Below are 12955 nucleotides of genomic sequence, written 5' to 3' on the forward strand. Positions count from 1 at the left end.
TCTTGGGAATCAACCTCGTAAACCTTCTCTGAATTGCCTCCAGTGCCAGTATATCCTTCCTTAAATAAGGAGACCAAAACTGTACGGAGTACTCCAGGTGTGGTCTTACCAATGCCCTGTACAGTTGTAGCAGGACGTCCCTACTTTTATACTCTATCCCCTTTGCAATAAAGACAAGCATTACATTTGTCTTCCTGATTGGTTGCTGTCCCTGCATGCTAACTTTTTGCAATTTCATGCACAAGAACCCCAAGATCTCTACTACAGCATTTTGTAATCACTCCTCATTTAAATAATTTGCATTTTTATTTTTCCTACTAAAGTGGATAACCTCACATTTTCCCACATTATAGTCCATCTGCCAAATTTTTGCCCACTCACTGAGCCTGCCTATATCCCTTTGTAGATTCTTTGCGTCAACCTCACAACTTGCTCTGTATCATCAGCAAATGTGGCTATGTTACACTCTGTCCCTTCATCAAAGTCAGGAATATGAATTGTAAATAGTTGAGGTTCCAGTACTGATCCCTGTGAAATCCCACTAGTTACAGTTCTCAACTGGAAAATGAACCATTTATCCCGACTCTGTTTTCTGTTAGTTAGCCAATCCTTTATCCACGCTAATGTATTACCCTGAACCCAGTGAGCTTTTATCTTGTGCTGTAACCTTTTGTGTGGCACCTTAGCGAATGCTTTCTGAAAATCCAAATATACAACATCAACTGGTTCTCCTTTATCCACTCTGCTCATTCCATCCTCAAAAAAAACTCCAGCAGATTTGTCAAACATGATTTCCCTTTCATAAAACCATGGAGTTCCAATTGCCAGAAAAATTCCTTGGAATTGAAGGATTTTTGCTGCAACTTGACTTCAGTCAAATTAAAATCCATGATCTGGTCCATCTGTTGTTTCCAAATAGAATTCTGTGGAGGGCAGAAAATATGATGGTGTTGAATTTTATTGACTGGCCATTCTCTCTTTTGACTAATAACTGAAACTGCATTTGAAACAGTGCCACATATCCTATTAGTTCATTCTGAATTTGACTTTAAATACTGAGTTGTACAGAATAGTGAAAATACATTGCCATTTTAGTTATGTAACTAGTCTTGGTAAGATTGGGTGAAAGGAGAAGGAAAATCATGCCTGTGAGCTATGAATGTCTTTACATTGTCATTCATGTTGATGAACCTTGAGGTATAATTGTATTGAAGAAAACGCATGTTAAATAAGCAGATGCACTTTGTGTAAAATGTCTGCTTCACTTCCCTTTTAATTTCTAATTCTTCTACAAGGGTTTAATTTTATATATAACTCCAGTTTAAAACCTGGAAAAATTTATGCAATCTACTTAAATAGAAACAAGCAGAACTTGCGGCAATTTTCAAGGTAGAGTTGGTTGGAACATAGAGTTTCTGTAGTACACCCGGAGGAGCTGGGAGATCCAAAAGTGAGGGTGTGATAATAGTGCAACAGGCCGTTTCCATTATAAAGATGGTTGTGGGAGTTTATAATGAAAAAAACTGACGTGAAAATGTGACCAGCATGACACAGGAAGTTTTTCTATATTTTTAATACAAGTGCAATGCCTAAAATCCAGCACCGAGGACGTTCCAGATTCCAGGCTTTTCTGGACTTTCGATTTGCTTTCTGACATCACTAATCCGGAAACACCCGAGCCCAGGTTCGGGTATTTCCAGATTTCGGAAGGTCAGAAGGGGGAGTGAGTGGGGTGGGGGAAGGGAGATTCTGCCGAGGAGCTGTCCGGCCCCACCGAGGAGGCGGGCGGTGGCGAGGCCGGAGGTCGTCTGGTCGGGATTCCGGAACATTTTAACGGATTCCGGATGACCCTGCCACCGATCGGTCCTGATTCCAGAGCTCTGGTTTCTTGACGCTGCACCTGTATAGATACAAGAACTTGGAAACTCCACTGAACTTCTGAGCATTTTATGTGTAATTTTTTGTTTATGGAAATGTCGTCATATAAAGTCAACAAACTCATTAATGATGTGCTCCATTTTCTTCTGTGTTAGTGCACATGGGGAATGCACATCCGGAAATTGCACGTCATCCTGTGATTTTTCCATCCATTCAATTTTAAGTAGCAGAAAAATAGCAAATGTTCAGCACGTACAGATGAGAATGAATTGACAACGGGGGTGTAGGCCTGCGGGCACAAGACTTTGTGGATAGATTGGAGAGAAAACGAATGTTCAGGGACTGGGGTGGGATGGAAGGCCTTGTTAGTTTAAAAAGGCCAAAGGTAATTTGGGTTATATTCTCTAGGCCTTTTCCCCCAGTAGAATTGTCCATGCACCCACATGCCCAAAAAATCTTCCTTGGGAGCTCTGTCAGTAGTAGATTAATGATGCCACATAATTCCATTTTTAAAATCAACGGTGACCAAAAGCTACAAATAGATTAACTGGTGATAAACCTACTAAATAACTTTTTTTTTTCTTTTTAGGTTTTTAATGCTGAGAAGATGAAAGCTGGAGGTGTTCTTATCTATCCTGATCCTAAAGATTATGCTCTGAAACCAGATGTAGCTATGTTTGGACATGTAAGTATGTTTGCACTCAAACACCTGCACCGGTTATGGTGGCTGCTGTCTGGTCGAGTGCCTGGGTGAAATTGTGGGGGATTGATGTCCTGCAGACCCCTGTCTTGGACCTCCCACCGTATGCTGCAGCTGCTACTGTATGAAGTGCTGGGGTGTGGTTCGGGGCTGTTAACAGCTCCTTGTGTACTGGCAGAGTAGGGCTGCCAACTCTGGTTGGAGGCATTCCTCGGGATTTGATCATGTGATGTCTGATGGTGAAGAGGGGAAACAGGATGATGGGGAAAGGGGAATCCATTCTCTATCTTTGCCCTTCCATTCCACAGTTTCCCTCTCTTCCTCTCCTCCCTCCCTCCCTCCCACCTTGCAAATTCACCCTATACACACAATTTCAGGACCTCCTACTCTGATTGGCAGTTCCCGACTTTTGTGTAATGGAGATCTTTTAACCCAGCATCCATTGCAGCAGAGAAACACCTCCATCCCTGTGATAGAGCTGTGCAAGCATTCAATCCCAGAGATAGAGGGCTTTCTCCTGCCACTGTGCATCCTGGGTAAAGAGATCTCCAGTACACAAGCCATTTATTTTCACCTGCCTTCTCACACTTGACCTGTATGCCCTGTGTTTTCAGGACTTGGTGCATTGAAGGCTGTCTGTAGTTTGTAATTTGCCTGTGTCTATGGTTTCAAGGGGCAGTTTGTATCTATTATAATGTAAGTTAATTGGGACTGTCAGTAAGTGTTTTTTGGGGTGTCTGTACAGATTTCATTAACAGGTTTCACTGTCTCTAAAGCTCTTGAGCTAATTGATCTCATCTCAACCTAGTTACAAATGAGCAAGTCTTCTGTGGAAATCATGATTTAGTAGGCTGGCTAGCAGGGAGTCGGGATAAATGGGTCCTTTTCGGGTTGGAAATCGGTGGTTAGTGGTGTGCCACAGGGATCGGTGCTGGGACCACAACTGTTTACAATATACATAGATGACCTGGAAGAGGGGACAGAGTGTAGTGTAACAAAATTTGCAGATGACACAAAGATTAGTGGGAAAGCGGGTTGTGTAGAGGACACACAGGCTGCAAAGAGATTTAGATAGGTTAAGCGAATGGGCTAAGGTTTGGCAGATGGAATACAATGTTGGAAAGTGTGAGGTCATCCACCTTGGGGGGGGGGGGGGGGGGGGAAAACAGTAAAAGGGAATATTATTTGAATGGGGAGAAATTACAACATGCTGCGGTGCAGAGGGACCTGGGGGTCCTTGTGCATGAAACTCTTTTGAGTTCCTTGTGCATGAATCCCAAAAAGTTAGTTTGCAGGTGCAGCAGGTAATCAGGAAGGCAAATGGAATGTTGGCCTTCATTGCGAGAGGGATGGAGTACAAAAGCAGGGAGGTCCTGCTGCAACTGTATAGGGTATTGGTGAGGCCGCACCTGGAGTACTGCGTGCAGTTTTGGTCACCTTACTTAAGAAAGGATATACTGGCTTTGGAGGGGATATAGAGACGATTCACTAGGCTGATTCCGGAGATGAGGGGGTTACCTTGTGATGATAGATTGAGTAGACTAGGTCTTTACTCGTTGGAGTTCAGAAGGATGAGGGGTGATCTTATAGAAACATTTAAAATAATGAAAGGGATAGACAAGATAGAGGCAGAGAGGTTGTTTCCACTGGTCGGGGAGACTAGAACTAGGGGGCACAGCCTCAAAATACGGGGGAGCCAATTTAAAACAGAGTTGAGAAGGAATTTCTTCTCCCAGAGGGTTGTGAATCTGTGGAATTCTCTGCCCAAGGAAGCAGTTGAGGCTAGCTCATTGAATGTATTCAAATCACAGATAGATTTTGAACCAATAAGGGAATTAAGGGTTACGGGGAGCGGGCGGCTAAGTGGAGCTGAGTCCACGGCCAGATCAGCCATGATCTTGTTGAATGGCGGAGCAGGCTCGATGGCCTACTCCTGTTCCTAATTCTTATGTACTAGAAAGATTTCAAGTAATTAAGGGCGGCTGATGTGAGAAATGGAATATCCTATTAATTGAATCATAGTAATCTGAAAAGGCAAGAAATTTCACCCAAAAAAATCCAAGTTCATATTGTCATTAGTGTACAGTCCAACATAAATCCTTGTAAAATGTTTATTCCCATTGTCCTAGTGGCTGATTGTTTTAGTGGCTTTATATAGTTAACAAGTGTTTTTTTTTTTCAAAAGGTTCACATGGGCTTGGGTGATCCCCGGACTCCTGGGTTTCCATCCTTCAACCACACACAGTTTCCCCCAACTAAATCATCCGGACTTCCTGGAATCCTGGCTCACTCAGTTAGCGCTAATGTTGCCTTTCGTCTTCTCGGGTAAATACACAACCCCATGTACACAGTTGAGGACCATATAGTCCAAGAATTGTCTGCTGATTTGGAAGCATTAGAAACTGGAGGAGGGATGAAATGTACTGAGCTTTGCATTGCAGTGGTGTTCATATTGGTTTTTACTCCTCCTCCCCATTCGGTGGTTATTGTAACCTCGCTTTGTTAAACACCGGTGTCTAGAGTGATCTGATAACCCATTCAAGAATGCATTGGAATTCCCCCACCCTCATTCAATTATTTTCCACCAGTTTCTTCATACCAGGTTGCTTGAGGCCTTTCTTGGTGTCTTGACTAGGATCGGCTAACTTAAACCACTGCAGTCAATGTGAAGATACTCCCACAGTGCTGTTGGGGAGGGAGTGCCAGATCTTGGCCCCGAACTTGGTGGAAGCTAAGTTCTGCCCAAAGGACCATGGAGATCCTGACAGTACTTTGGGCAGAACTTTCATGAAAAAGTCCTGGAAAGACCACCCGGCGGCAAAATAAGGACTTAGGATATGAATGTGAGCGGCAGCGGGTGACAGACCCCACTAGGTGGCAAAGTACGGCCGAGGATTGAGTCGGGGAGCAGATTAAAAATAAAGATTTCTAAAAAATTTAAACACTGAAAAGCCTTCAGGGGCCCCTCCCCATCCACCTGAATCGCTGGAAAAAAAATGAAGAACAGAAGTTTACGAATGTTTTTTTGCGGGGCTTCATACTTACCGTTGAGGTTAGACCTGCCTCCATGCAGTGGTCTTTTTCCCTGCTGCAGCAGACTCTCGTCCGGACCAAACTAGCAGCTCAGCGCACGGGAGGACACTTAGCACATTGCACGCCAGCAGGCGGTCCCCACCACCCTTCCCTCCCCATCGGCAGGAGACTCCACCAAACTCGCTCGGAGGGGAGACCGCCAAGAAAACTCGGCGGCAGCAGGCAGTGAGTCCACCAAGTTTGGCCCCAATGGTTCAGTGACGATGAAGGAACGGCGATATATTTCCAAGTCAGGATCATGTGTGACTTGGAGGTAGTGGTCCCATGTGCCTGCTGCCTTTGTCCTTCCAGGTGGTAGGGTTTGGGGGAGCTGTTGAGTTGGTGTAGATGGTACACACTGCAGCACGGTATGTCGGTGATGGAGGGAGTGAATGTTTAAGGTGGTGGATAAGGGGGCTGCTTTGTCCTGGGTGGTGTCGAACTCCTTGTGGTAGTGCCGCTGCACTCATCCAGGTAGTGAAGAGTATTCCATCACACTCCTGACTTCTGCCTTGTAGATAGTGGAAAGGTTTTGGGGAGTCAGAAGGTGAGACAATTGCTGCAGAATACCCAGCCTCTGACCTGCTCTTGTAGCCGCAGTATTTGTGGCTGGTCCAGTTAAGTTTCTGATCAATGCTGACCCTCAGGATGTTGTTGGTGCGGGATTTGCCGATGATAATGCCATTGAATGTCATGGAGCAGTGGTTAGACACTCCCTTTTTAGAGATGGTCATTGTCTCGCACTTGTGTGGTGCGAATGTTACTTGCCATTTATCTGCCCAAGCCTGAATGTCTGCCAAGGCTTGCTGCACATGGACACAGACTGCTTCATTATCTAAGGAATTGCGAATTGATCTGAACACTGCAATTATCAGTGAACATCCCCACTGCTGACCTTAATTCTGACTTCTGAGGTTTAGAATCCTGGAGCCCAAATTTCCCCAGGATTTGCTCCGTTTTTTTTTTGGAGCAACTTGATTTTTCTGGAGTATCTTTTTAGTTGCAATTCTGGTCATTTAATTTGTGCCAGTGTAAGTGAGTTAGTTAGGTTTTCTTTTAGTTCTGTTTTTTTTTTTCGAAAGGGGGCGTTCCCAGCCACTTATCCGTTTTAGGTGTCTGGCCAGCAAATAGTTGCTCCAAACTAACTTAGGCCAGAGTATGTTGCCACTTCTGTCCGCACAGAAAAACCTTAACTAGCATTAAGGAAACTACATTTAAAGCACCACCAAGCACCAAACAGCACAAAAAGTAATAAGCGTTCAATTAAATAAAAAAGAACTGGAGTAATTAATTAAATTAACAAATAATGAACTGAAGTAAATCCGACCTTCAACTAAACTCGGCAGCAGCTGTCCGTGCGGGAGTCCCTTCGGCCTGGGATCGGGGAGGGAGAACCCGGCTGCAGCCCCACCGACTTTCAACCCTTTTTGGGCGGGGAGTTTTTCCCTTTTTGCCCATTTTTCAGGTTTTTGGTCAGGCTTTAAAAACGTCAGCCTGAAACCTGGCAGGGGCATGGGGCTTCGGCTCCCTTGCGTGAGGGACCGCAAACGACTCCCATTTAGCCACGAAAGGAGTTCGGAGATTGGCCGACATGCTCGTGTTCAGCCCTGGGGTCGTAGGTCGTAGGCAGAAAGGTATTTTGTTGGCGCCGGCCAGCATTTCCAGCACAACAACACGCACCGCTGTCCTCAAGACCAACTCTGGCGGGCTAATACAGGCAGACGGATGGGGGGGGGTGGGGTGGGTGTACGAGTGCACTGGCGCCTGGGCTCAGCTCTCACCGTTCTGGACTCTTGATTCAGAGAGAGAGGGACAGGCGACATCGGAGCAAGGGAGCAAGGCCAGAAGCCGTGGCTGGGCAGCGCGAAGTGTCGGAGGATAAAAGCAGGCGGCAGCGAGACGTACGGGGACTGACTTGGGCGTGCGCTCAGTGGTTGGCAAGTGTGCTAGAGCCACGTGAGGATGGACACTGAGGTCCAGCGCAGCACACGGCACTGCAGAGACTCTTTGGCAAACCGCCACCCAACCAAATGAACGCAAAGCATGGCAAGCGACATCGCTACACGACAAGCTATCCTCAGTCCAAACCCACTAGACTGCAGTCAAAGACAACCAACCTCTCTTTCCTTCCCCCCCCCGGCCCCACTCAAAACTCAGTCGCACCAACCTGATTCTTGCAGCCCTCAGCGGCCGGCCTGTGCGGCAGGCTATTCAATCTGGGATAAGGGCGGGACGCATTCTGCAGGCATCATCGCAATCATGGGAAGGAGCTACTGCGCATGTGCGACCGCTCTATTGCGCATGCGCGCAGCTGCCGGCACTTTTTGGCGCAGAGCTGTAGCTCCGCCCCCCCACTCCACGAGGGGCGCCGTGCCAAGACCCGGGAGATACAGCAGAGCGGCCAGAATCGTGTACGTTTTTCGGTGCCGTTTCCAGCGCACAAAGTCGGCTCATCTCGGGAGAGTGCTACGAAAAAAGGGGTTGGGGAAATTTGGACCCATAGAATGGTTACAGCACAGAATGAGGCCATTCGGCCCATGCCGGCTCTCTGCAAGAGCACTTCAGCTAGTCCCACTCCCCTGCCCATTCCCTGTAGCCCTGCAGATCTTTCTTTCAAGTACTTATCCAATTCCCTTTTGAAAGCCACAATTGAATCTGTCTCCATCACCCCTTCAAGCAGTGAATTCCAGATCCTAACCACTTGCTGCATAAAAAATTTTCTTCAAGTTACCTTCAGTTCTTCTGTCAACACCTTAAAATCTGTGTCCTCTGGTTCTCGACCCTTCCTCCAATTCCAAGCAGTTTCTCTCTATTCTGTCTGACCCCTCATGATTTTGAACACCTCTATCAAATCTCCTCAACCTTTTCTGCTCAAAAGAGAACAACTCTAGCTTCTCTCCATGTAACTGAAGTCCCTTATCCTTGGAACCATGCTTGTAAATCTTTTCTGCCCCATCTCTAAGGCCTTCAGGTCCTTCCAAAAGTGTGGTGCCCAGAATTGGACACAGTACAGTTGAGGGCGAACTAGTGTTTTATAAAGGTTCATCATAACTTACTTGCTTTTCTACTCTCTCTCTATTTATGAAGTTCAGGATGCCATATGTTTTTTTTTTAACCGCTTTCTCAACCTGCTGTGCCATCTTCAACTATTTGTGCACATATACCCCCAGGTCTCTCTGTTCATGTACTCCCTTTAGAATTGTACCCTTTAGTTTATAATGTCCCTCCTCATTCTATCAAAATGTATCACTTCACACTTTTCTGCGTTAAATTTCATCTGTCATGTGTCTGCCCATTCCACCAGCCTCTTGTCTGTCTTGAAGTCTATCACTATCCTCCCCTCTGTTCATTATGCTTCTAAGTTTTGTCATCTGCAAATTTTGAAATTGTCCCCAAGTCTAAGTCATTAATATAACTGCAAGAAAAGCAATGGTCCTGCCTTTAGTCCGACAAACAACCGTTCATCGCTACTCTTGTTTCCTGTCACTTGACCAATTTTGTATCCATGCTTATGTAGCAGATATTTACAGCTTTGAATGCAGTGGTTTTTAACTGTTTTGTTGCTTTCTTTATTTGTGCTGTGTATTTGGCCTCCTTATCAAAGTTAATATTGGTTGCAATTTGAAAACCTAATAGGTCAATCTAGATTTACCTGCTTTCAACTATGCAAAAAGTTTTGTAATGTGAACCATATATTCTCTTAGTAACCTGTCGGTCTCTTTGTTTTTAGTGAAGAGGGTTGGAGTGAAACAATAAAACTTCAATTAGGTTTTACCACAAAAGGACAAGTAATGATGGAAGTAAATAACGTTGAAGAAGTGAGAGCGATGCACAATGTCTTTGGTGTAATTAAGGGTACCGATGAACCGGGTGAGATGATAACTTAAATTTATTAAATGCTGATGTCTAGCAGTAAAGAATAATTGGTTACTGAGTGGTTCAGATGAAGTCTTTAAGTAGGACAACAAGCATCTTTTATTTTTGTAATAAATCTCTTGCCCCTGAGATTGTATCACTGCAGAAATGGTGCTGAAAGTTTAATGTGACGTTTTGCAAAACCTAGGATCAGCATAATAATGATTTGCAAATAAAATGGTTGGAGTGGGGTGGTAAAGATGGTCCAAGCACAGTGGAAAATGCAGACCTGTATAGCCATACTGCTCAAAATTGAAGAACCTGCTACAATGCAGTCAGTGTTTACTGTGCTTATCAAACAATTGAAGATAGACAAAACACAATTTACAAGTATTTCTCAGAATCTTCTTGTGACTCTAGTTTGACAACTTTCCAATAACCAGTGCAGATGTATGTGTGATCTGGAGGTGACTTTTTCTTGAGTATGTACATTGCCCAGCTTAATGGCATTTGCCTTTTTTTTTTAAATGTTTAAAAATATATAATGTTTTTCCTCACTTAGATCATTATATTGTGATTGGTGCTCAGCGAGACTCCTATGGCCCTGGTGCAGCAGAGTCTGGAGTGGGAACTGCATTGCTGTTGGAACTGGCAAGAGTCTTTTCCAAGATGGTTGATGGTAAGAATTTAGATTATACCTGACACGTGATGAAAATCCAGTGGATTTATGCTTAATACAAACCGTATAGGGACATGGGTGAAGATACCCTGCCTGCATAAAACTAGTTGTATAAGATCCCAGAGAGACCCTGGTTCCAAATGATTCAAGGTTGAGCCATATTGGCTTCCGTGACTTAGCTTTGTTCAGCACAAGCAAGACTTAATACATTACAGTATTTGAGCAGCAGGTTACAGAGTATAATTGAGACTTCTATTACCCCTTGAATTCTGGGTAGAAGCTACAGCTGTGAGTAAGCTACACCCTCTATCTCATGTCGCTTCATCTCCTGGGTATATCCTTGATTCTTCCTAAAATCTTTTATACTTTGTGGCTGTTAAGACTCCCTTCTTGTACCCTTGCTTTCATTCAAAACCTATGGAGTACTCCTGAACCAATCACAGGATTACACCCCAAACCCAAAATCCAATCGTAAAGATGCCACATCTGCAGGACCTTGCGCAGATTCTAGTCTGTCATACGTCCTTCCATCATCTGTTTTTGACCAAGACTCATCTGGGGTAGTTATGGCAACACAAAAGGAACATGTTTCCATAGTGTGGAGATGCATGCCCTTGCTGGTCCTTGGTGAAGGCCTATGTTTTTAATTCACTGCAACATCATAACATTCCAACACAGTGGTGGCTACACCTGACCTTGCTTCTCAGGCTAGCTGCACTCTATCTCCTCCTTACTGTCTGCTAATATACAACTTTCAACCACATCCTCCCTATTTGCCTATAGCAATCCTCTTTCTCACCCCAGGATGTCTGGTTACAGCTTGCTCACTGACTTCAAAAGGGTTGCGTGTCACACACAATTCAGGTTATCGTTACACGCAATTGATGATTACAGACTTCTACATTTAATTCTTACACACAATTATAAATCCATTACTGATTATAGGATACTGAAAGATAATAAAGCAAGTATTATTTAAAAAAAACAACAAATCCATGATAATACAACAGCAAATTCATACAAATACATATTTTTAAATATTTGAAGGTTCAAATACTGATCGCAGGTGATGAGGGCATGCTTTGTTGAGATTATTAGCAAAAAAAAGCTGTGTTGAATAATTGGTGTCCACTTTAAAAATATAAGCCCAGAAGTTTGGGACCGATGATAATTTGAATAGATAGGAGTTATAAAATCAGAATTGCTATTCGATCAGGAATACTTGTCCTTTTTGGAAAATGAGTTAAACCTAACTTAAAACTTGGAAGTTATATCTCCAAACTTTAATCAAACTACATTTGTCTCCGTTTGTATTTTTCCTCATTCTAGTGGAATAAACTTCACATGACCTCTTTTATATTTAAAAAAAAATGTCCACAAGCCTAGGTTGTTTCATTTTTTAAAAAATAAATTTCCCCTCGTCTATGCGGAAGTATAGTTCCATTGGGCCCAAGTTTCGGCCTCAGTTGCTCCTGATTTTTTGGAGCAACTGGTGTAGAACGGAGTATCTTAGAAATTCAAATTTTCGGCATTTAGTTTGCTCCAGTTCTAGTCAGTTAGAACAGTTTCACTTTGGAACAGAATTTTTTTTTCAAAAGGGGGTGTGTCCGGCCACTTGCGCCTGTTTTCAAAGTTTCGGCAGTGAAAACTTACTCCAAACTAACTTAGAATGGAGTAAGTGAAGATTTTTGTACGCTCGAAAAAACCTTGTCTACACTTTAGAAAATCAGGCGTAGGTTACAAATCAGGCGTAGGGAATGGGGGGGGGGGGTTTAAAGGGAAGTTTACAAACATTAAACACTTCAGTTTTACAAATAGCGATCCATCATCAATAATAAATGATAAATACATCAATAAATCAACCAATAAAATCAAAAAAAATTAAGAAATAATTTTTTTAAATCAATAAATAAAACATTTTCTACTTACCGACTGCAGCACCGGGAGCCCTCCAACAGCATGCTGGGACCCCCCCCCCCCCAGTGTGTCTCTGTCAGTGTCTCTATCTCTCTGTCTGTGTGTCTCTCACTCTGTCTGTCAGTGTCTGTGTTTCTGACAGCGGGGCGAGGTGGGGGTGAGAAGGGAGGGAGGGGAGGGGGGTGTAGTGGGGGGGGGTGGGGTAGTGAAGAGAGAAGGGGGGGGAAGAAGAGAGAGAGAAAGGAGAGGGAGGCGGAAGCGGCCGGGCCCAAGACTTCGCGCTTAGACTTACCGGATTGACAGGTAGGTGGCGTCAGGTCCGGGGTCCGGGAGGGGAGATCGGTCGGAAGCGGAGGCCGGGTCGGGGGGGGGCGGGGGGGAGTTGGGAGCGGGGGTCGGGTCGGGAGGAAGCAGGAGCTGGCCGTGGGAGGAGCCTTCACGCAGCCCCAGTGAGGCCATTGGGCCAGGGCTAGGGGCTGCGTGCTTCGGGCCCCTCCCACACAGTTTTGGGCGCCTGGAGCTACTGCACATGCGCGCGCACATGTGCAGAGGTCCCGGCACTGTTTTCAGCGCAGGGACCTGGCTCCACCCCCTACAGCTCGTGCTGCGCCGCGCCGAGGGCCAGAGGACCTGCAGGGAGCCGGAGAATCTGGAAGTTTTTTTTAGGCGCACTTTGTGGCGCGACAAACGGGCGTCCAGGTCGGGACTGCGCCGTTCTAGACGCGGCCTGAAACTTGGGCCCATAGTATTGAGACTATTTGGGAGTGGGAGAAGAGGAGGGTGGCATTACAGCAAAGCTTCATTTGGTGTCCATATGTGTACTTTTCAGCAACAATCACCTAGATTGTAATTGG

At 44.9% G+C, this 12955-nt stretch overlaps 1 protein-coding gene across 3 annotated transcripts in view; it reads left to right on the forward strand.

The window, feature by feature from the left end:
* Positions 1-12955, forward strand: part of LOC139266074 (transferrin receptor protein 1-like) — a 68788-nt gene that overhangs the window by 33231 nt on the left and 22602 nt on the right. For all 3 annotated transcript variants that reach the window (XM_070883926.1, XM_070883927.1, XM_070883928.1), the window contains exons 8-11: positions 2468-2563; positions 4764-4903; positions 9381-9520; positions 10068-10184. In XM_070883926.1, coding sequence (XP_070740027.1) covers positions 2468-2563; positions 4764-4903; positions 9381-9520; positions 10068-10184 — 493 coding nt within the window. The remainder of the gene's footprint in view (positions 1-2467; positions 2564-4763; positions 4904-9380; positions 9521-10067; positions 10185-12955) is intronic.

This window comes from Pristiophorus japonicus, chromosome 6 (genome assembly GCF_044704955.1).
Source record: "Pristiophorus japonicus isolate sPriJap1 chromosome 6, sPriJap1.hap1, whole genome shotgun sequence".
Lineage (NCBI taxonomy): Eukaryota > Metazoa > Chordata > Chondrichthyes > Pristiophoridae > Pristiophorus > Pristiophorus japonicus.